At 47.5% G+C, this 24354-nt stretch overlaps 2 protein-coding genes across 2 annotated transcripts in view; both read right to left on the reverse strand.

Annotated features, from left to right (window-relative positions):
* The window catches only part of LOC109476291, an 11437-nt gene extending 1818 nt beyond the window's left edge, over nucleotides 1-9619 (reverse strand). Inside the window, exons 1-13 of the mRNA XM_019777241.1 lie at nucleotides 9154-9619; nucleotides 8062-8217; nucleotides 7410-7805; nucleotides 6520-6636; nucleotides 5544-5802; nucleotides 5128-5279; nucleotides 4381-4602; nucleotides 3476-3664; nucleotides 3115-3242; nucleotides 2813-2857; nucleotides 2566-2675; nucleotides 1829-2016; nucleotides 751-1068 (exon numbers count right to left, since the gene is read on the reverse strand). Coding sequence (XP_019632800.1) covers nucleotides 751-1068; nucleotides 1829-2016; nucleotides 2566-2675; nucleotides 2813-2857; nucleotides 3115-3242; nucleotides 3476-3664; nucleotides 4381-4602; nucleotides 5128-5279; nucleotides 5544-5802; nucleotides 6520-6636; nucleotides 7410-7805; nucleotides 8062-8217; nucleotides 9154-9619 — 2746 coding nt within the window. The remainder of the gene's footprint in view (nucleotides 1-750; nucleotides 1069-1828; nucleotides 2017-2565; nucleotides 2676-2812; nucleotides 2858-3114; nucleotides 3243-3475; nucleotides 3665-4380; nucleotides 4603-5127; nucleotides 5280-5543; nucleotides 5803-6519; nucleotides 6637-7409; nucleotides 7806-8061; nucleotides 8218-9153) is intronic.
* Nucleotides 9620-12532: 2913 nt separating this feature from the next.
* On the reverse strand, nucleotides 12533-22009 carry LOC109476384 (proteoglycan 4-like). Its single transcript, XM_019777352.1, has 7 exons — nucleotides 21720-22009; nucleotides 20961-21106; nucleotides 17488-17725; nucleotides 16748-16875; nucleotides 14439-15059; nucleotides 13014-14066; nucleotides 12533-12594 (listed from the first exon to the last, which is right to left on the reverse strand). Exons 1-7 carry the CDS (start codon nucleotides 22007-22009, stop codon nucleotides 12533-12535), a joined length of 2538 nt encoding a protein of 845 aa, XP_019632911.1.
* Nucleotides 22010-24354: the final 2345 nt, after the last annotated feature.

Below are 24354 nucleotides of genomic sequence, written 5' to 3' on the forward strand. Positions count from 1 at the left end.
CACAACCAGGGTCACTCTTTCAAACTCGAGTCCACGGATGTATTAGACCGCGAAACACGCTGGTGGGAACGGGGTGTTAAAGAGGCAATATATGAAAGAATGTACAACCCCACCCTCAACAGGGAAGGGGGCTACGGGTCGATCTTTCCGGCACTTGGGATTTGGCACTCCCAGCCCCGAGGACAGACAACACTTAAGCTCCTGTCCTGTAATACAGGAGCTTTCAGACTAATTTGCATCATCTTGTCTTGACTTGTCTGACTTTTGTTCCTTTTTCGACTTCCAAAAAATTTGTCTTCACTTTATTTGCATATCAATCAACAGGTTGTGTATATAAACCTGCTTTCCCCTCTGGTCTCTCAGTCACTGACGAAAGCTAGTGGATACTAGCTGAAACGTCTGACGTTTTCAAAATCATATCCAGTTGCTTGAGTAACTGTTTTTTGGCAGTTGCTGGAATGTTTCTGGAATATGAACAATTACTGAAATTTTCCATATCTTTATTAAAAATTGGTCACTGAAAAATTACACTGTTTGATCACGAACTCAACAGAGTTCAATAAGGCCCTGAGGAATGGGGCTAAGGGAACACGTGGGTAAAAATTCAAGAACAGCATTTTCCAGTTGCCAAAATACCGAAGGAATCGAATCTAAAACAATTTGTTGTTTGTTCACTAATAGTTGTCAAAAGTAGTTTCAAAATAATGAAAACAATTGCAACACAGTTATGTCATATCCACCATAACTCACCGAAAAACGGCAGCGCCCCCTTGACAGGCAGAACATCCGTGACAAACACGAGAGTCACGACCATGGAAAGGAGAATGGTCACTCCGAAGGAGATCCGGTCTCCCCTGTCGATGGGCATGACGAAGGTGATGGTCATCAGCACAACCAGGATGACGCAGGGTCCAACAGTAGTGGCGATGTGAAACAGCGGGATCCTCTCCAGCTGAACAGTGAAGCACGCCTCCGTGTTACCTTTTGAGAAGAACATGTCCTTCCGATACCATTCGCCCTCCTGACGTGCAGTAGACAGGACGTTACAGAGACTTCCCTCTCGGCATTCTGTGTTCAACAGATCATTCCAAAACAATATATTATCACTGAGTGACACCAAACCGTACAGTGAATGTTAGTTAGATTTGCCAAAAGTAGAAACTTTAAGATACTGGTGACAAGCAACATAAAAAAAAATACAAATTTCTTTCATTGCTGACGTTTCAGCTGCCTTCCCAGGGGCTAACTACTTTCCTTGTCATATTGTGGTGTAACGACAGGGATGCGTCTCCAAACGTGGATTTTATGGACTCTGCTATTTCTCGTCAAGTTTCAGAACACATCTTTGTTGTTAACGAAACGGCCTCTACTTTAGTAATCCAACTTATTTAATGTACAAAATACAACTTGCTTTAGGATGCTTATATAATTGTCAATGTTATAAAACCGACTGTACAACGTTTTATTACTCATTTAATGACATGTGAAGCTAGTGAACCTTTCCCAAAGACAAACACAGGCTTTATCAATCTACCTATGTCATCTCCCGACTCCATATCTACGTGCTTAGGCCAATGTAGTGCATTAAAAATAAAAGTATTGTTTTACAACAAATAGCAACGTCTAACACACATCATGGCATACGCCGTTTACGTTCATAATACTAGTAGTCAGTATTGCCATACATTGTACCATGTACAACTGTCGAGCAATAAAGTTCAGTCATCTATCAGATTATGGAATCAGAAATGGTCGATAAATTTAGGTTTCTTTTTCTTCGGTGTCGGTGGAGAAACAGGAAACACAACAATTTCTTCCGAGACCTTACCGATGGTTTGCTCAGTTGCAGAAGATGCAGAGAAACAGATGGTGCACTCCATGGTGTCGGCAGGGAAGTAGAAGGGGTCTGCATCACACACGGTGGTCGTCAGGGTTTCTACCCTCCAGGTTATCTGGCCATCGGTTTTAACCCGGACCGGTGCGTCCTTTGGTAGGCCTTGGTACAAAGGATCAGCACTGGGAGGAATCAACAGGGTTTCATCACTTCTTTTTGATGTACACTCGAGAACATTAAACCCCGTCCTGACACCGCCCAAGGGAAGCAGCAGTTCCTACGGTTAAGCCTTACCATAGAAGCTACACTTTCCTCATTTACACAATAGTGACCCTTTTGATTTTTGTCATCTTCAACTGCTTCAGTTCCTTCACATGTGATTAGTTTTGTGCTCTTAGTTTATTAAGTGACGCTGAAGAAGAGTGAATGTCACTCGAAACGCCCGAACGTTATTTCTGTTATTTATCCAGTAGTAGAGTTTGATTTTTCTTTGAATATTATTTCCAACTAGCCAACAACCCAAAGAAACAAGTCACAGCATCCCCCCCCCCCAGTATCGTCACAAATATTGTTCATTTTCTTATATTGGGCTAAGGTAAAATCTTAAAATGTTTGGTACGACAAAATTAAAATTGCTTCTACCAGTGAAATGATATTTAATACAGTTCATCATATTTTTTAAATAACTAAGTTAGCATGAGTCAATAGTAGTTATACAAGAAACTACATACTTCCTCTTCAGAGTAAGTGTGGGGGTCCAGATGCTGCTGCCCGGGACGCTAAAACTCGAAATGTTGTGGTAGTACTTTGGATCCCAGCTCAGCCGGCTGTCCTGCCATGTCTGGGAAGATAATAATATATTGTTGTTAAGATTACTACTGGAAGGAAAAAGTCATGAAAGGGTTTTAATGCTCTTAAAGAAAAAAATATGGCATACTTTCTTTAGCGCCTAGAAATTTTATAACCCTGTCAACTTACGAAGTCGATGACTAAAGAGGCAACCAGCAGCTCCTTCTTTTCCTCCTGGAAGAAAAGTTACAGCATCTGTTTTATGACGTTTATGAGTTGTCAATTTTGTCATAAACCAAAAATAGGTGAAATGTGTTACAGATACTGAAACTACATTATCATCGCTGCATTCCAATAAATAGCATTAGGGTTGGTCCTCATTGCCCTCCGTAATGTCTTTTTTTTTCTGCCCGTTGCATCCCTTCCCAACCATGGAGCATGTCTGCAAGACCCCACTGGGCTGTCCCTCTTCAAGTCTTACTAAAACTTACCAAGTCCACGATCAGTTTTACAGATCCGTTAAAGCTGATTACGGGCCGGGTATGGTTCTCCGTCTCAGGTGCCAGGTTTGGACTGTACACATCGAGTAACTCCTCTTCCAGCCTACCCTTGATATTCACTAAAAAGAAAGTACAAGACTAACGTTAGGAAGACATCTTTAGCAACGAACGGGGTAAACTGTAAGCTTCGAGATAGATTGGCATTTCAAAAATCATGAAAAATAGATTTACTAGTTGATTCGTTTTTGATATGTTTTGAATACTATATTCAATTCAAATTGCTGTTCTGAACTGCATTAACCGTACAAAGTGCAGAATTAACTAACTAACTTAAAGACACCATCATAATCACCTGTACAACTGGGCTTGTCATATTGCCAGATGCCTCCTTCAATGCATCTCACTTCGCTGGTATACCCGAACTTAAGTGAGTACCCCTCGTTGCAGGTGAAGGCGACTCTTTCTCCCACGTAGTAGAACCTCTTCACAGGGCTTCTGCTGCCGTAGTTTGGAGGTCCCATGTCCCAGCAGCCGTCTGCATCTGGGTATAATAAGTTAGTAAAAATGTACAGTGGTGAGGTAAAGCAGCCATCCTTATATGGCAAGAATTCATGCAAAGTGTTGGACTTGTACTATGATAATAATAATGATGATGATAAATAATGGTTAGTTGGTCAAATATTACCCGTGTAATCGCAGCCCTCTACAGTGCTGAATTGATGCAGGGTGTACAATCGGGTTACAATCACATACGAATTAATCAACACGGATAAAAACAAATAATCACATAATACATCATGGATATAACATATTTGCTCCACGAACGTTTTGTGGAACTGTCGCAAGGGTCTATACGGCAGCCATTCGGCCCCAGGTGACCCCAATACGACTTTCCCCAACCGAAGTTAGGTAGCCAATTCACACCTGGGTGAAAGATTGACAAAGCCGACCTAAAGATATGGCTTGGGACCGTTCTGCACATAGATACCATACGGACAGGAGCAACGGACCAGCTTCTTGAGTAAGCAGGTAGGTAGATAGACAGGCATGTAGGAATAATGGTAAAAATGGACACTATAGCATGTATTAAGTAGCTGCGTGATAGAATATTCCCTCTCGCGTAAAAATAAAAAATGACCTAAAAATATAGACGCATGCATGATCTGAGAGGAAAGTCTGTGTATTTGGTAACACAGTTGGGTGCTAGGAACATGGAATGGTTCACAATATTCCCGCCATCTTGACATGACAACTTACTGCACGGAATGACGTCACATTCCTGCTGGCTGCCATCTTCCAGCAGACAAAATGGCCGCTCCAGACCGGCAGGGTTACGGCAGTAGTTGTTGTTTATGTCGGCCCAGGGGTACTCGATCCTGTAGAAGTCAGCCTGCGCAGCGGACCAGTTCACACACTCTGCCCCGGATTTGGTGGTACTCCATGCACCACGATAGTTCATGCCGTTACCGTGGAAGCAAACTGAGGAAGAGAAACGGTCATATATAAGCAACTTATCCTATTAATGTACAAAATGACGCATCTCTTCTGTTATGAATATGAGCCAAACTCACCAAAGCTGTCATATCTGTAACATGTAGTGCTGCGTGCAATTACAGTATAAGCAGGACACGTTTAAACATTTGATGTCATGCAAGAACGAATGTACTGTAGACGAACTATGTAATTATGTTTCAAAAAGAGAGAAGAAAGGGCAACTAATAGTACATAATAGGTAGTATATAGTATATCTTTGTTATATAAAGTCTCCTAGCACTTATCATTAGAATATAGCGTTCCAGTATGCAATACTATTTTCATTCTCTCGACCACATTTGGTCACATTTGTGCATTTAGCCCACCTGGGAAAGAACATGAAATAAAGATTCACATCAGTATAATAATGTTCTAATACGTGTAGTGAATATGCAGGGAATGGTAAATTTTGAATCGCACATAACAATATCAGCTGCTACTTCTCGTGGAAAGTAAGGGATTAACCCTTACCTTCGTTGTTCCTCTTTTCTGGTTCAGGGTTCCAACAGCCGTGTTGTGGTGGCGGAAACAAGTCACATGTAGGGAACCGGCTCTTTATTTGTGGATCGGCCATGTTCAGGACTTCCTCACACCACGATCGGCACGGTAGCAGTGTTGTGTTCCTACAAAACATAGGCATAGTTAGAACCGACCGACAGAAGGACATCTCTAATAACTGTTATTTGTTACCGTCCACCATCAACATCAAAACTCTAAAACAAAAGAACAAATCAATGAAACCTAAGCGCAATTGTTTATGTCGCAATATTCAGAATGAATATGCAGGTGGCATAGCTACTAATTTCTAAAAATTCAACCCTGCAAACAATGGAAATTTATGTAAAGGTCCAAAATCATTTGAATCTGTCGCCGCATGTTTGACTCACGCGCACGGAGTGGTGTTGTTTGCATGTAGAGACGAAGAGAAGTTAGTGATTTTCTCTTCGCAGACAAAACAACGCGGAAAGATGGCTGTAGACGCAAACTCCTGGAACTCAGGGTGTCGGTCCTTTGTGTTGTTGACTGAACTGAGCAGGTCCATGGCAGAGGAATTTCGTATCTCCTGAAACGTCGTCTGACCCAGCTGATTGGGCAGCATCGCTAGCCTGATGCCAAGGTTGAAATCCCCAGGAATCGGCAGGCACTCTGAAATTACAACAAGTGCGTGTGCGAGATGTCGGCCGGCTTGATGAATAAATCCCCTCTTCTATATATTTATAACAATGTTATCATTTCCGAATTAAGATCAGCATGTCGTCACTTATGCTGAGGTCACACTTCCAACCCGGGACCCGCCGGGCTGTTTTGATTAACGACAAATCAACAATTGATATCAATAATGCACGCAAATAGTTCCCATTATTATTCTATCAACTTCCTTATGTTCTCTCGTCTTTTTGTATCAAACTTTTTGTCCTATAAGATTGCCCGGCCGGACGCCGGTTTGGAAATGTGACCACAGCATTAGCCTCGGTGCATTCCGATCATCCATGGGGCTCGGTATACTTGCTAGCCCCGTATCGAATCGGAATGCACTGACAAAATATTAAAATAAGTTTTCATTCAGAAATCTGCCCAAAGTGTAAATAAATTAGAAAAAAAATGCTAGAAAAATACAGCCTTTTTCATTGACCACATTTACTCAAAACAGCGAATGACCATTTTGGCATCACATGTCATCAACTATTTAATAAATTAACTGTTTTTTTAGTTGTGTTCTTCATTCTCTCCACCATTCTTCATTTAGTCCTACAGTTTACAGTCATTTAGTCTTAAGCAAGGTAAGAGAAGCACTGGTTGTGCAGGAAAAAATCTCAATATTCTATATTCTACCAACGTGATGAAATCATTTTCGCAACTTACCACAACCGTCCTCGTCACTCCCGTCCGGACAGTCCGTCCTCCCGTCACACCGCCTCCAGGTCAGGGTGCAGGCATGTCTGTGTCCGCACCGAAAGTACCCGAGGGGGCATTGGACCGCTGTGTAAGGAATCAGTCTGTTATGCTTAGGTCACATTTCCAAACCGGGGCCCGGCCGGGCTGTTTGTATGAACGAAAAATTCTCTATTCATATCAAGAATATACAGACACAATGCCCATGATTATTATTAAAAACCTCTCTGTGTTTTGGTGTCTTTTGTATCGTACTTTTCGTTCCCCAAAGCTGCCCGGCCGGGCCCCGTGTGGGAATTGGGACCCCAGCATTAAGGAGACATTATATAACAGTTTATGTATTGTTATCAACTTTAAAAAATCACACTTAGAAGGTGTCATATTTTGGCACTTATTTGCAATTGACTAGGGTTTACTTTAGTTTTTAATTTAACTTATTTAACTTAAGAAATAACAGGAACGTTACTTTTGTATCGTCCTAATGGTAGATCAAGAAATTCAAGTTTAAATCCTTATCTATTTCGATTATCAGCAATAAAGTATGCAAGTTTTGAACCAGACAATACTGTAATGGTTTCAAAATACTAAATTTATCACAACTCACATGTAAAAAATTGACACATGCATAAGTCAACATTTTGTTCCGATTCAAACTAATTTGCACCGAGAGAGGCGCATCGGAACTTTTAAATCTGGCGAATAATTATCCATTTATAAAGGCCTAGGGTTCCTCTATTTTATCCATCTTCTCTCTTCCACCAGGGCAAAAGCGGAACACTGAAGCACGATAACGTATGGGCGTCTACTTGTAAGTTATAAAAACGTAATTATGTGTAACCATACAACGCAACGTGACATACCCTCATTCAGCTGGCAGATAAATTTGTGAGCAGAAGAGCACGGCGCATCGTTCCATCCGGTCCCGAAGTGGTTTACACATTGTTCTCCTCCGTTGTTGTCAGGTTCACCCGGCTGCCATCCAGTCCAGTCTGCGGTTGGGCTGTATGGAGTCCCATCTTCCCACGCCCACCCTTTCTCTCCGTTCTGATTGTTCAGGCCGAACCAGAAAGGAGAGTTGGGATCCACGGCGTTCTTGAGTTTTTTCAAGAAGTTGTCCACCTCTCTGTCCTTCGGCATGGCGAGGAGTCCCCCGTCCGCTGCACACACCTGCCTGGCCTGACTGTAGGTCTTCTCTTGGTTGTACGCCTTGAAGCATGATTTCGAAGTTTTGTGTGCGGTGTAGCCAGGTGGACACTCTAAAAAAACATGACATTCTTTAGACTTCATAGAAATAGAATTCATGTCTCGTGACACCGTCAATGTTATAAGCGACTTTAAAGCCCTCAACAAGAAACAAAAAATTCAATTGCAATGGTCGAAGCCTTATCCTTGAAAAGGGTCATGACCGAAGCTTCAAGCTGTACTAAATGGTGAACTTGAGAAAAAAGCTAAGGAAATGCTACTTCCTACCAGAAGATGGTATGTTGACTGTGCTTCGCTCCAAAGTCGTACTTGCGGGGACCTGTGGGGTGCTGTTCTCCACAGTCGTACTTGCGGGGACCTGTGGGGTGCTCTTCTCCACAGCCGTGCTTGCGGGGGCATGTGGGGTGCTGTTCTCCACAGTCGTACTTGAGGGGACCTGTGGGGTGCTGTTCTCCACAGTCGTAACTGCGGGGACCTGTGGGGTGCTGTTCTCAACAGTCGTACTTGCGGAGGTCTGTGGGGTGCTGTTCTCCACAGTCGTACTTGCGGAGGTCTGTGGGGTGCTGTTCTCCACAGTCGTACTTGCGGGGGCCTGTGAAGTGCTGTTCTCCACAGTCGTTCCTGTGGTGGCCTGTGAGGTACGGTTCTCCACAGTCGTTCCTGTAGTGGCCAGTGGGGTGCTGTTCTCCACAGTTGTACTTGTGGTGGCCTGTGGGGTGCTGTTCTCCACAGTCGTACCCGTGGTGGCGTGTGGGGTGCTGTTCTCCACAGTCGTACCTGTGGTGGCCTGTGGGGTGCTGTTCTCCACAGTCGTACCTGTGGTGGCCTGTGGGATGCTGTTCTCCACAGTCGTACCCGTGGTTGCCTTTGGGCTGCTGTTCTCCACACTCGTTCCTTTGGTGGCCTTTGGGGTGCTGTTCTCCACAGTCGTACTTGTGGTGGCCTGTGGGGTGCTGTTCTCCAGAGTCGTACTTGTGGTGGCCGGTGGGGTGCTGTTCTTCATAGTCGTACCTGTGGCGACCTCTGAGAGGCTTTTCTCCACAGTCGTACCTGTGGTGGCCTGTGGGGTGCTGTTCTCCACAGTCATACCTGTGGTGGCCTGTGGGGTGCTGTTCTCCACACTCGTACTTGTTAGGGCCTGTGGGGTGTTGTTCCCCTCAGTCGTACCTGTGGTGGCCTGTGGGGTGCTGTTCTCCACAGTCGTACTTGCGGGGGCCTGTGGGGTGCTGATCTCAACAGTCGTACCTGTGGTGGCCTGTGGGGTGCTGTTCTCCACAGCCGTACTTGTTAGGGCCTGTTGGGAGCTGTTCTCCACAGTCGTACCCGTGGTGGCGTGTGGGGTGCTGTTCTCCACAGTCGTTCCTGTGGTGGCCTGTGGGGTGCTGTTCTCCACAGTTGTACTTGTGGTGGCCTGTGGGGTGATGTTCTCCAAAGTCGTACCTGTGGTGGCCTGTGGGGTGCTGTTCTCCACAGTCGTACTTATGGTGACTTGTGGGGTGCTGTTCTCCATAGTCGTACCTGTGGCGACCTCTGAGAGGCTTTTCTCCACAGTAGTACCTGTGGTGGCCTGTGGGGTGCTGTTCTCAACAGTCGTACCCGTGGTTGCCTTTGGGGTGCTGTTTTCCACAGTCGTACCTGTGGTGGCCTGTGGGGTGGTGTTCCCCACAGTCGTACCTGTGGTGGCCTGTGGGATGCTGTTCTCCACAGTCGTACTTGCGGGGGCCTTTCGGGTGCTGATCTCTACAGTCGTACCTGTGGTGACCTGTGGGGTGCTGTTCTCCACAGTCGTACTTGTTAGAGCCTGTTGGGTGCTGTTCTCCACAGTCGTACCCGTGGTGGCGTGTGGGGTGCTGTTCTCCACAGTCATACTTGTGGTGGCCTGTGGGGTGCTGTTCTCCATAGTCGTACCTGTGGCGACCTCTGAGAGGCTTTTCTTCATAATTGTACCTGTGGTGGCCTCTGGGGCGCTGTTCTCCACTGTCGTACCAATGGTGCCCTGTGGGGTACTGTTCTCCACAGTCATACTTGCGGGTGCCTTCGGTGTGCTGTTCTCCACAGTCGTATCTGTGTTGGCCTGTGGGGTGCTGTTCTCCACAGTCGTACTTGCGGGGGCCTGTTGGGTGCTGTTCTCCACAGTCGTACCCGTGATAGCCTGTGGGGTGCTGTTCTCCACAGTCGTTCCTGTGGTGGCCTGTGGGGTGCTGTTCTCCACAGTCGTACTTACGGGGGCCTGTGGGGTGCTGTTCTCCACAGTCGTAACTGTGGTGGCCTGTGGGGTGCTGTTCTCCACAGTCATAACTGTGGTGACCTGCGGCATGCTGTTCTCCATAGTCGTACCTATGGTGGCCTGTGGGTTGCTGTTCTCTACAGCCGTGCTTGCAGGGTCCTGTGTGGTGTTGTACTGCATAGTCATACTTGCGGGGGCCTGTGGGGTGCTGTTCTCCATAGTCGTACCTGTGGCGACCTCTGAGAGACTTTTCTTCACAGTCGTACCTGTGGTGGCCTGTGGGGTGCTGTTCTCCACAGTCGTACTTGTGGTGGCCTGTCGGGCGCTGTTCTCCACAGTCTTACCTGTGGTGACATGTTGGGTGCTGTTATCCACAGTCGTACTTGCGGGGGCCTGTGGGGTGCTGTTCTCAAAAGTCGTACTTGCGGGGGCCTGTTGGGTGCTGTTCTCCACAGTCGTAGCTGTGATGGCCTGTGGGGTGCTGTTCTCCACAGTCGTACCTGTGGTGGCCTGAGGGGTGCTGTTCTCCACAGTCGTACTTGTGGTGGCCTGTGGGGTGCTGTTCTCCATAGCCGTACCTGTGGCGACCTCTGGTGAGACTTTTCTCCACAGTAGTACCTCTGGTGGCCTGTGGGGTGCTGTTCGCCACAGTCGTACCTGTGGTGGCCTGTGGGGTGCTGTTCTCCACAGTCGTTCCTGTGGTGGCCTGTGGGGTGCTGTTCTCCACAGTTGTAATTGCGGGGGCCTGTGAAGTGCTGTTCTCCACAGTCGTTCCTTTGGTGGCCTGTGAGGTACGGTTCTCCACAGTCGACCCTGTGGTGGCCTGTGGGGTGTTGTTCTCCACAGTCGTACTTGTGGTGGCCTGTGGGGTGCTGTTCTCCATAGTTGTACTTGTGGTGGCCTTTGGTGTGCTGTTCTCCATAGTCGTACCTGTGGCAACCTCTGAGAGGCTTTCTTCATAATTGTACCTGTGGTGGCCTCTGGGCGCTGTTCTCCACTGTCGTACCAATGGTGCCCTGTGGGGTACTGTTCTCCACAGTCATACTTGCGGGTGCCTTCGGTGTGCTGTTCTCCACAGTCGTATCTGTGTTGGCCTGTGGGGTGCTGTTCTCCACAGTCGTACTTGCGGGGGCCTGTTGGGTGCTGTTCTCCACAGTCGTACCTGTGGTGGCCTGTGGGGTGCTGTTCTCCACAGTCGTACTTGTGGTGGCCTGTCGGGTGCTGTTCTCCACAGTCTTTCCTGTGGTGACATGTTGGGTGTTGTTCTCCACAGTTGTACTTGCGGGGGCCTGTTGGGTGCTGTTCTCCACAGTCGTACCTGTGATGGCCTGTGGGGTGCTGTTCTCCACAGTCGTACCTGTGGTGGCCTTTGGGGTGCTGTTCTCCGCAGTCGTGCTTGCGGGGGCCTGTGGGGTGCTCTTCTCCAGAGTCGTACCTGTTAGGGCCTGTGGGGTGCTGTTCCCCACAGTGGTACCTTTGGTGGCCTGTGGGGTGCTGTTCTCCATAGTCGTACTTGCGGGGGCCTGTGGGGTGCTTTTCTCCACAGTCGTACCTGTTATGGCCAGTGGGGTGCTGTTCTCCACAGTCGTACTTGCGGGGGCCTGTAAAGTGCTGTTCTCCACAGTCGTTCCTGTGGTGGCCTGTGAGCTACGGTTCTTCACAGTCGTTGCTGTGGTGGCCTGTGGGGTGCTGTTCTCCCCAGTCGTACTTGTAAGGGCATGTGGGGTGCTGTTCCCCACAGTCATTCCTGTGGTGGCCTGTGGGGTGCTGTTCTCCACAGTCGTATTTGTCGTGGCCTGTGGGGTGCTGTTCTCCACAATCGTACTTTTGGTGGCCTGTAGGGTGCTGTTTTCCATAGTCGTACCTGTGGCGACCTGTGAGAGGCTTTTCTTCACAGTCGTACCTGTGGTGGCCTGTGGGGTGCTGTTCTCCACTGTCGTTCCTATGGTGGCCTGTGGGGTGCTGTTCTCCACATTCGTATTTGCGGGGGCCTGTAGGGTGCTGTTCTCCACAGTCATATCTGTGGTGGCCTGTGGGGTGCTGTTCTCCACAGTCGTACTTGCGGGGGCCTGTTGGGTGCTATTCTCCACAGTCGTACCCGTGGTGGCCTGTGGGGTGCTGTTCCCCACAGTCGTTCCTGTGGTGCCCTGTGGGGTGCTTTTCTCCATAGTCGTACTTGTGGTGGCCTCTGGGGTGATGATCTCCATAGTCGTACTTGCGGGGGCCTGTTGGGTGCTGTTCTCTACAGTCGTACCCGTGGTGGCCTGTGGGGTTCTGTTCTCCACAGTCGTTCCTGTGGTGGCCTGTGGGGTGCTGTTCTCAACAGTCGTACTTGTGGTGGCCTCTGGGGTGATGTTCTCCATAGTCGTACCTGTGGCGACCTCTGGGAGGCTTTTCTCCACAGTCGTACCTGTGGTGGCCTGTGGGGTGCTGTTCTCCACAGTCGTACTTGCGGGGGCCTGTGGGGTGCTGTTTTCCACAGTCGTACCTGTGGTGGCCTTTGGGGTGCTGTTCTCAGCAGTCGTACTTGCGGGGTCCTGTGGGGTGCTGTTCTCAACAGTCGTACCTGTTAGGACCTGAGGGGTGCTGTTTCCCAAAGTGGTACCTGTGGTGAACTGTGGGGTGTTGTTCTTCACAGTCGTACCTGTTAGGGCCTGTGGGGTGCTATTCCCAACAGTAGTACCTGAGGTGGCCTGTGGGCTGCTGTTCTCCGCAGTCGTATTTTCGGGGGTCTGTGGGGTGCTGTTCTCCGCAGTCGTACCTGCGGGGGCCTGTGGGGTGCTGTTCTCCACAGTCGTACCTGTGGTGGCCTGTGGGGTGCTGTTCTCCATAGTCGTACCTGTGGCGACCTCTGAGAGGCTTTTCTCCACAGTCGTACCTGTGGTGGCCTGTGGGGTGCTGTTCTCCACAGTCGTACTTGCGGGGGCCTGTGGGGTGCTGTTTTCCACAGTCGTACCTGTGGTGGCCTTTGGGGTGCTGTTCTCAGCAGTCGTACTTGCGGGGTCCTGTGGGGTGCTGTTCTCAACAGTCGTACCTGTTAGGACCTGAGGGGTGCTGTTTCCCAAAGTGGTACCTGTGGTGAACTGTGGGGTGTTGTTCTTCACAGTCGTACCTGTTAGGGCCTGTGGGGTGCTATTCCCAACAGTCGTACCTGAGGTGGCCTGTGGGGTGCTGTTCTCCGCAGTCGTACCTGCGGGGGCCTGTGGGGTGCTGTTCTCCACAGTCGTACGTGCGGAGGCCTGTGGGGTGCTGTTCTCCACAGTCGTACTTCCGGGGGCCTGTGTGCTGCTGTTCTCAACAGTTGTACCTGTGGTGGCCTCTGGGCTGCTGTTCTCCACAGTCGTATTTGCGAAGGTCTGTGGGGTGCTGTTCTTCACAGTCGTACTTGCGGGGGCCTCTGGAGTGCTGTTCCCCACAGCCGTACTTGTGGTGGCCTGTCGGGTGCTGATCTCAACTGTCGTACTTGTGGTGGCCTGTGAGGTACGGTTCTCCACAGTCGTTCCTGTGGTGGCCTGTGGGGTGCTGTTCTCCAAAGTCGTGCCTGTGGTGGCCTGTGGGGTGCTGTTCTCCACTGTCGTGCCTGTGGTGGCCTGTGGGGTGCTGTTCTCCACAGTCATACCTGTTGTGACCTGTGGCATGCTGTTCTCCATAGTCGTACTTTTGGTGGCCTGTGGGGTGCTGTTCTCCAAAGCCGTGCTTGCGGGGTCCTGTGTGGTGTTGTACTGCATAGTCGTAGTTGCGGGGTCCTGCGCGGTTCTGTTCTCCATAGTCGTACCTGTGGTGGCCTGTGGGGTGCTGTTCTCCATAGTCGTACTTTTGGTGACCTGTGGGGTGCTGTTCTCCACAGTCGTACTTTTGGTGACCTGTGGGGTGCTGTTCTCCACAGCCGTGCTTGCAGGGTCCTGTGTGGTGTTGTACTGCATACTCATACTTGCGGGGGCCTGTGGGGTGCTGTTCTCCATAGTCGTACCTGTGGCGACCTCTGAGAGACTTTTCTTCACAGTCGTACCTGTGGTGGCCTGTGGGGTGCTGTTCTCCACAGTCGTACTTGTGGTGGCCTGTCGGGTGCTGTTCTCCACAGTCTTTCCTGTGGTGACATGTTGGGTGTTGTTCTCCACAGTTGTACTTGCGGGGGCCTGTTGGGTGCTGTTCTCCACAGTCGTACCTGTGATGGCCTGTGGGGTGCTGTTCTCCACAGTCGTACCTGTGGTGGCCTTTGGGGTGCTGTTCTCCGCAGTCGTACTTGCGGGGGCCTGTGGGGTGCTGTTCTCCAGAGTCGTACCTGTTAGGGCCTGTGGGGTGCTGTTCCCCACAGTGGTACCTTTGGTGGCCTGTGGGGTGCTGTTCTCCATAGTCGTACTTGCGGGGGCCTGTGGGGTGCTTTTCTCCACAGTCGTACCTGTTATGGCCAGTGGGGTGCTGTTCTCCACAGTCGTACTTGCGGGGGCCTGTAAAGTGCTGTTCTCCACAGTCGTTCCTGTGGTGGCCTGTGAGGTACGGTTCTCCACAGTCGTTCCTGTGGTGGCCTGTGGGGTGCTGTTCTCCAAAGTCGTGCCTGTGGTGGCCTGTGGGGTGCTGTTCTCCACTGTCGTGCCTGTGGTGGCCTGTGGGGTGCTGTTCTCCACAGTCATACCTGTTGTGACCTGTGGCATGCTGTTCTCCATAGTCGTACTTTTGGTGGCCTGTGGGGTGCTGTTCTCCAAAGCCGTGCTTGCGGGGTCCTGTGTGGTGTTGTACTGCATAGTCGTAGTTGCGGGGTCCTGCGCGGTTCTGTTCTCCATAGTCGTACCTGTGGTGGCCTGTGGGGTGCTGTTCTCCATAGTCGTACTTTTGGTGACCTGTGGGGTGCTGTTCTCCACAGTCGTACTTTTGGTGACCTGTGGGGTGCTGTTCTCCACAGCCGTGCTTGCAGGGTCCTGTGTGGTGTTGTACTGCATAGTCGTACTTGCGGGGGCCTGTGAGGTACGGTTCTCCACAGTCGTTCCTGTGATGGCCTGTGGAATGCTGTTCTCCACAGTCGTACTTGCGGGGGCCTGTGGGGTGTTGTTCTCCACAGTCGTAAAGGGCGATGTAGGGATTACTGAACGGTAATAACAGAAAATAGGTCAAAATCACAATGCTTCATTCTAGCAAAGCACAGTCTTTCCACCCTCTCATGCGGACCCAAGCTGACCTTCTACCACATTTGCAAGAAGACAATGACCTTTCACAACGGATAGGTGTCGCTGTTGTGATAAGTAGAAGTCAATTGCACGTATTTCTTTATGCATTTACAAATCGTTCACCAATAAAGAGTCACAAAATTTTTACATTATTTATGCAAATTAGATCGTCATTTGCATATTTGGTATCTGTTGATGCTCCACCTGCCACAGATAAATAGATTACATGTAAAGCAGTACCATTATATAAAACACTGTAATTATAGAATTTTTCATTAATTATGCAAATTAGGTCCACATTTGCATAATTTGCATTTAATTATGCACAACTCTCTCTCAGCTACCTACATACCAAAAATGATAAAAATACGTTGTTCTGGACTTGGCTTTAAAAGTTTTTACCAGAAACTAACCTGCAGTTCCAGAACAAGCTGCTAGGGATGCCAAACTTACATCACTGGTTTCTGACAAAATAGGCTATCTGTCACTAGAAACCCAAGACCATAGCATGTTCAGGACAAAAGAGACAAAAACCGGAAGTTCTGCTGCAGTACAAAGGTCATCTTCCAGGAGGCCCATATTTGACCTTGACCTTCGTCTTCCTAAAGCGACGGTCACAACCCGCCGTACGTGCTTCTGCGCGCTGTCTACGTGCAAAAACGTGGGCAATCGTAGGGCATCCGTGCGTGGTGAGTACCACCTCCGTACGGAATCCTACGGATTTGGGAGCATGCAGACACGCCGTAGACACGTGCATGTAAAACTTTTTCTACGTGCGGTCTGCGGATTCACCACCCGTGCGTGCGAGTACGAGCGACGTGCGTGCCCCGTACGTGCAGTGCGGAAGCAGCACATGTGAGTACGGCCTCCTTACGGTAAAGTTGCAATCGCACGGAGATCGTACGTTGAAAGCACGTACAACTCAGTTACCACTTGCGCAACGTAGAATGCACGCAACCGCTCTCGGCCAGACGTAACGTGCAGACCACACTCTTACACCTTGCGCAACCGTGCGATTGACGTGCGAGTGACGTGCGTCGACGCCACTCATTCCCTACGTTTTCATAAAAAACGTAGCAGACGTAGCCTCCCAAAAACGTACGGACAAAAAGCACGTACGGCGGGTTGTGACCGTTGTTTAAGACTTACCTGCATACCAAATATTATCACAATCCATAAAGGCGTTATAAAGTTATGGTGACTACAAATGTGCGGAAACACAAACACACGCACACACACACACACACAGACACACACACAGACGCGCCAGAAACAATACCTCCATTTTTCATGGAGGTAAAAAGGGCATGCAGGCCCCCCTATACCAGGCATATAAAGTTACATTCATTCAGTGAATCTGTTACCATTTTCAGGCACCCCAGATTCAAATTATGGCGTAACTTCTTGAGTTAAGGTGCTAAACCACATACATATATACATATACACATACATACATACACACAGACATACACACACACATACATACACCGTGGCACACACACACACACACACACACACACAAACATACACACACACATGTACACACACACACACACAAACACACACACACCCACACACACACACACACACACAATGTACTCCTTACCAGACGTGTTGTGACTTGTGTAGGAGAAACTGAACCCCTGGCGTTCTTTACTTTTGTCAGATGTGAACCTCAGGAACATCACGTTAGATGTGCTGGCGATAGGGCTGACTGACTGCGGACCCGTTAACCTAGAGATCCAAGAATAAATAGTAAATGAGCCAATCTATGTCTCAATGAGGTCTGGTTCACACCCCCACCCCCCAAAAAAGCACACAACACAATCGAAGCTTTTCATAAGGATGTTTCGGAATATGTATTCATATACACCATAGATTGGTCATCACCATTTTTTTCATACCAACATTTCATGACCAGACATGGTGACGCACACTCAAGTTATATCAGCTTGATTATTTTATGCCGTCACCAACGCAGATAGATGACAAATACGGAAGAGGACAATACTCTTTTTAACCTGTGAGTTAAGTGACAATAGTCGTGTAAAGTGCCTTTCCCTACTCTCCAAACAGAGTCTGGGGTTATTTTGGCGTGTTTTTAGACTTTTTCAAACCCCGATAAAAAGTCTAAAAACACGCCAAAAATACCGGAAATCCAGAAAATCTGCTTGGAGAGTACCTTTCCCAAAGGCATAAGATCGGTGGCATGTCAGGACTCGAACCCGGGACCTCTTGGTTCCCAGTCGAGCACTCTGCCGCTACGCCACACGACCCCCACATATTGCTAGCTGCAGCATTGATATGAGGTAGTTCTTTTCAATAGATTACAGTTTAGGGTCTTACTCCTGTAACACCGCCGCACTTGCACTGTCTCCATCGTAGATGCGAAGAAAGTCATAATCTTGCTCCACGTCGAAGCTGTCAAACGTGAGACGGATCGTGCTTCCTGCCGGGACAGTGATCAGCCACTCGCAGTTCGTGCCGTTGCCATAGTTACTGGGGTAGTTCGGTGACGTGACGGGGCCTCCAGAGGGAGCCGTCAGGTTGCCTCCACATCCGGAGACGCCCGGTAACAGGAACACTGAGAACAATAGAATAAAATTGAAAATGAGTTTATTTGGCAGCTTCTATTGTTTTGTTGACTTTTCACGCTCAAAGATGCGGACCGTTGGGCAACCGATAAATTACCAAGTATCATTGGTCATCGAGGTCATCATAAGACTACTGGAAGACTTTAAAGATCAATGGAAGATCACTGAGATCATCGTGAGATGATTGCAAGACCTCGGAGATTTTGGAAAGCTCTCTGAAAAACCATTGAGTGATTTGTCAAAGTTTTGAAAGCACGAAAGCCGCTCAAAGCGAAAGTTGGCAACATCTCATCGACCGCTGCAGTTCCTGTGCTTCTCGCATGGCGTTATGCCAGGGGCTCGTTGTTTTCCGTGGACTTTTAAAATTGTTAAGCCCCTGTCACACATTCGCGCCCTTTCCCCGAATTTGTTCCCAAGTTCGGCTGACATTCGGGAGCAACATGAAAAGATTTAGGTCACGTCTACTTTTCTGTACGAATCGTGACGTGACATTTGTGCTCCCTGATGAATGTTCAAATGACATGCAGTTGCCTTTGTTGACAGTACATGCGAGCTACCACAAAATCAGCTGTAATGCCGCGCCGATAGAATCGTGTATAGCTTGAATTCTTTATTTTTTTTATTCACATTTATTTTCCGAGGATGAGGCAAAAAGTTATAAAACTTATCTCAGCCCTCTCCTCACACATAAAAGGATACAATAAAACAAAGTAATAATAATAATAAGAAATGACAAGGGTACATAGTAGGCTGGTGTACAAATCAAAATGAATCAACTAAATCAAACAAAACGTCCTGTCTGCAAAATAAAGTTGAAAACCACATCAAATATGTTACAGTTGTTGACAAACGACAATGAGGGGTTACCCCTGAGAATGGTTGAATATAAAGTGTTGTCGGTGACGTTGTTTGTGTCAAATGGCAGAATGTTAGTTAGAGATGATAACATGTCAATGCGTTCGTCAGTGTACAGTGGGCAGTGTAGGAAGTAGTGTACAGCTGTTTCGTTGAAGTGACCACATTTGCACGCAGGACTGGGCACACATTGATGTTGGAACAGGTGAAAGTTTAACTGACTGCGGTTGAGTCTGAGTCTGGTAAGGTGGATAGCTGGGTTTCTCGGACCGTGGGAGAAGTGAGGTTGAGTGTGAGGGCTGTGATAAAACGTCTCCAACTCTTTTTTAAAGATGGCAATTGATGTTGATGCTCGTGTAGTTAATGGCAAGTTATTCCAGGAAACAATGGAAGTAGGCAGAAAAGATCTTTTGAATTTCTCAGTTCTAGCAGGAATTAAGACGTAATTCTGATCAGTACGGAGACTGTAGGGGGTGGAGTCACGGGTTTGTAGTGGTACCAATTCCTGTAAGTATTTTGGTGCTAATTCTTTGATAATTATATAAAAGTTTACAAGTTTATGCTTTTAACGCCTACATGGCATGGTTTCCTAGCCAACCTCAGACAAGATGCTATTACTATTTGTTCCTCTCATTGCGCCAGTACATATCCGAGCTGCATTGAGTTGAACAGATTCAATTAAGTCAGAGTCTTTACCAGTTAATCCGTCCCAAACAACGTCGGCATACTCCAGTAATGGCCTTATAATTACTTTATATAAGGTTTCAAGAGTTTTTAGTGGAACAAAGGATACTATTCTTTTTAAAAGATTAATCCGTTTCACCGCGGTAGCAGTTATAATTGAAACATGTAATGACCATGATAGATTAGGGGTAAGATGTAGGCCGAGGTGTTTGTGGGAAGGGACTTCCATTAACTGAACTCCTTTAAAATACAATGGTGGGTGGGCAATTTTTATACGTTTGGATGAAAATGTAATAAGTTCAGTTTTGAGTGGGTTAAAGGTCACCAGCCATTGGTCTGCCCAGTTTTCCACTATTTTGAGGTCATGATTAAGTCTATCAGCTGAAATAACAGGATCTCTAACAACTTCGGTCAGTGAATTATCGTCGGCGAATAGACGGCCGTCTGTTACCAAGTCATCAACTAAATCGTTAATAAAAACGAGAAAAAGCAACGGGCCTAAGAGCGAGCCCTGTGGCACGCCCGCATCAACAGGCGCCAAATCAGAACAGGTGCCGTTAATCACGACACGCTGTTGTCGGTCGTTTAAGTAAGAAGAGATCCAAGCTAGAAGAGATCCGGTTATTCCTAGTTGCTCTAATTTGAAAATTAACCCCGCGTGCCAGACTTTATCAAACGCTTTGGATATATCTAGGAAGACAGCTGTTGTGATAAGTAGAAGTCAATTGCACGTGTTTCTTTATGCATTTACCAATCGTTCACCAATAAGGAGTCACAAAATTTTCACATTAATTATGCAAATTAGATCATCATTTTCATAATTGGTATCTGTTGATGTGCCACCTGCCACAGATGAAAAAATTACATGTATAGTAGTACCATTATTTAAAACACTGTAATTATAGAATTTCCTCATTAATTATGAAAATTAGGTCCTCATTTGAAAAATTTGCATTTAATTATGTACAACTCTCTCTCAGCTACCTACATACCAAAAATGATGAAAATATGTTGTTGCTATCTGGACTTATTGGCTTTAAAAATTGTAACCAGAAACTAACCTGCAGTTCCAGAACAAGCTGCTAGGGGGACCAAACTTACACCACTTGTTCCTGACAAGATAGGCTATCTGTCACCAGAAACCCAAAACCATAGCATGTTCAGGACAAAAGATACAAAAACCGGAAGTTCTGCTGCAGTACCAATGTCATCCACCAGGAGGCAAATATTTGACCTTGACCTTCGTCTTCCTAAGACTTACCTGTATACTTAATATCATCACAATCCATAAAGGCGTTATAAAGTTATGGTGACTACAAATGTGCGGAAACGCAAACACACACACAGAGAGACAGACACACAGACACACACACAGACGCGCCAAAAACAATGCCTCCATTTTTCATGGAGGTAAAAAGGGCATGCAGGCCCTCCTTTACCAGGAATACGAAGTTACATTCATTCAGTGAATCTGTTACCATTTTCAGGCACCCCAGATTCAAATTATGGCGTAACTTCTTGAGTTAACGTGCTAAACCACATACATATATACATGTACACATACATACATACATACACACAGACACAGACACACACAGACACACACCGTGGCACACACACACACACAAACACACACACACAAACACACACAAACACAAACACACACACACACACACACACACACACACACAATGTACTCCTTACCAGACGGATTGTGACTTGTGTAGGAGAAACTGAACCCCTGGCGTTCTTTACTTTTGTCAGATGTGAACCTCAGGAACATCACGTTAGATGTGCTGGCGATAGGGCTGACTGACTGCAGACCCGTTAACCTAGAGATCCAAGAATAAATAGTAATTGAGCCAATCTATGTCTCAATGAGGTCTGGTTCACACCCCCCACCCCCCCAAAAAAGCACACAACACAATCGAAGCTTTTCATAAGGATGTTTCGGAACATGTATTCATATACACCACAGATTGGTCATCACCATTTTTTTCATACCAACATTTCATGACCAGACATGGTGACGCACACTCAAGTTATATCAGCTTAATTATTTTATGCCGTCACCAACGCAGATAGATGACAAATACGGAAGAGGACAATACTCATTTTCACCTGTGAGTTAAGTGACAATAGTCGTGTAAAGTGCCTTTCCCTACTCTCCAAACAGAGTCTGGGGTTATTTTGGCGTGTTTTTAGACTTTTTCAAACCCCGATAAAAAGTCTAAAAACACGCCAAAAATACCGGAAATCAAAAAAATCTGCTTGGAGAGTACTCTCCCAAAGGCATAAGATCGGTGGCATGTCAGGACTCGAACCCGGGACCTCTTGGTTCCCAGTCGAGCACTCTGCCGCTACGCCACACGACCCCCACATATTGCTAGCTGCAGCATTGATATGAGGTAGTTCTTTTCAATAGATTACAGTTTAGGGTCTTACTCCTGTAACGCCGCCGCACTTGCACTGTCTCCATCGTAGATGCGCAGAAAGTCATAATCTTGCTCCACGTCGAAGCTGTCAAACGTGAGACGGATCGTGCTTCCTGCCGGGACGGTGATCAGCCACTCGCAGTTCTGGCCGTTGCCATAGTTACTTGGGTAGTTCGGTGACGTGACAGGACCTCCAGAGGGAGCCGTCAGGTTGCCTCCACATCCGGAGACGCCCGGTAACAGGAACACGAGGAAGCACAGGGCGAGTGCCTCCAACCTGCGCGGGGATGATCCCGGCATGCTGCCTGAGAACAATAGAATAAAATTGAAAATGAGTTTATTTGGCAGCTTCTATTGTTTTGTTGACTTGAGATGCGGACCGTTGGGCAACCGATAAGTTACCAAATGTCATTGGTCCTTGAGGTCATCATTACACTACTGGAAGACTTTAAAGATCAATGGAAGATCAGTGAGATTATCGTGAGATAATTGTAAGACCTCGGAGATCATGGAAAGCTCACTGAAAAACCATTGAGTGATTTGTCAAAGTTTTGAAAGCACGAAAGCCGCTCAAAGCGAAAGTTGGCAACATCTCATCGACCGCTGCAGTTCCTGTGCTTCTCGCATGGCGTTATGCCAGGGGCTCGTTGTTTTCCGTGGACTTTTAAAATTGTTAAGCCCCTGTCACACATTCGCGCCCTTTCCCCGAATTTGTTCCCAAGTTCGGCTGACATTCGGGAGCAACATGAAAAGATTTAGGTCACGTCTACTTTTCTGTACGAATCGTGACGAATTTGAGTGAGCCTTGAGTGAAATTAGATCCCCAAACACGCCAATAACACTGTTGACTTACTCCCGAATGGTTGGCTGGTGTTCTGCTAAATTACAGCCAACCACCCCTGAATGTTTTAAGTATTTTGAAATATTCGGCTGGCGCAGCCAAATAGTAGCCAAAGTCACACCTGCCGACTTTGTGCTGACCTACTTGTAACCATGGTTGGGTATGGGGGCGTTCGGCTAGTGTTTGGGAGGCCAGATTCGTGAATGTGTGACAGGGGCTTTACAGGTCATTTGTGCTCCCTGATGAATGTTCAAATGACATGCAGTTGCCTTTGTTGACAGTACATGTGTAAGGACACGGCAGACGAGGCTGACGTCCCCGCTGTGTGCTGGCCGGTGGGACGTCAGGAAGAACCACGAAAAGTCAGCCAATTCCCGTTCCAAGATTTTATTTGAAAAGTCCACGGCCGGCGGGATGTTGGAAGTGCAGCAGTCGGTGGCGGAAAAGCTGGCTGGTCCTAGCGCAAGTCTAGCAGGCTCAAGTCACGGATATGTTCGGGCTTCTCAAGTTCTTACCAAGTCTCTGGCTTCTCTCCTTCGACTTCTCAAGTTCTTACCAAGTCTCTAGTCTCTCTCGCTTCTCTCTGGCTTCTCTCTGGCTTCTCTCTTCAAGGTCTTACCAAAATCTCTCCGTTTGTGGAGAAGCAACCATTTTTATGCTCTCAAAGTTCTGTCCACTCCCATCCCCCCAAATTTGGTAATCTCTGTCAAAGATGTGTCAAAATCACGTAAGGTACTTCGTCGGGATTGGACGAAGAAGATATGTAAAACGTGTCAAAATTGGATACTTTCACTGGCAGTTTTCGTCTAGACAATGCTCGAACTACCTGTCAAATGATTATTTTCTCATTTTTCGTGAGTGACCCTGGGGTCACGAACTCGGGTTCATGAACTTTGGTCAAAGTAGGGCACCGAAAGCCTTACCCCTCGGATTTCGAGAGGGTTAGCCCACCCGAAACTTTATATCGTAAGGTCCAATGTGCTTGTCAAAGTTTTCTGGACTAGCCCACCCTGTTGTAGGGGAGCGCAACAGGTGCCAACCTTTCCTTGCCACCGGTTCAGGATTAGGTACAGGGTTACAATCATGTTCCTTCTGCTGTTCCAACATCCACTTGGCCCGTAAATATAAAAATATAAGTCATAAGTACTATCCTGTAAGTTACAATGAGTTTTTCTTCTGTTTCCATTGGTACAACGCTATCCTGGATCCCAGTTTGACAAGAATAACAGGTTGTCCGGCCCAAAGGCCACTATCGCGATCCTTATCTCTATTGACTAATTGATTCCTTAGACCTTGGTGACCCGATATGTCGGGAGGGTGGCTCGAAGCCGCCAAGACCGGGATGCTGCAGTCCAAACATCTGTCCTGTCCATCACTGGGCAGACAGTCGACAAAGGCACGCTTACAATACTGTATACGAACGGGGATCCGGCTAACATTTCCATAGTACATATTCAAAAATACGAGAGAATAGATACATAGTACGCAAAAGGAATACATATTATGAGTACTGAGAACATATTTAGGTACATAACTCAATTCAAGGTCCGCGTGCACTGTGGGGTATCGTTTATCTAATGACCTAATCCTGTCACCTTATCTAGCGCGTGGGCAAGCGGCCCAAGGGGATAGCCCGGCCGGGGCCGAGGGGCGGAACCGGCCGGTGACGGGCTGCTGGCTGCTTAGCAACAGCGTCCTGGGTGACGTATACCCTTGACGGTTACTTATTAACTCTTTCCTGGTCCAGAGGTCGGGGGTCGTGCCCTCAAAACAACAAACTTAGCCTCCCTAGAAGCTTAAGGTG

Source organism: Branchiostoma belcheri, unplaced genomic scaffold (assembly GCF_001625305.1).
Source record: "Branchiostoma belcheri isolate BF01 breed outbred unplaced genomic scaffold, Haploidv18h27 scaffold1, whole genome shotgun sequence".
Classification (NCBI taxonomy): Eukaryota; Metazoa; Chordata; class Leptocardii; order Amphioxiformes; family Branchiostomatidae; genus Branchiostoma; species Branchiostoma belcheri.

What these genes read in the sequence shown, in the direction of transcription:
- LOC109476384 (XM_019777352.1), bottom strand. Translation starts at nt 22,009, where the DNA reads ATGCCGGGATCATCCCCGCGCAGGTTGGAGGCACTCGCCCTGTGCTTC. An exon ending in CACAAGTCACAACACGTCTG is followed by an intron (nt 15,060 to 16,747) that starts GTAAGGAGTACA and finishes ATTACCGTTCAG; the next exon opens with TAATCCCTACATCGCCCTTT. An exon ending in CACCCCTCAGGTCCTAACAG is followed by an intron (nt 12,595 to 13,013) that starts GTACGACTGTTG and finishes AACACCCCACAG; the next exon opens with TTCACCACAGGTACCACTTT.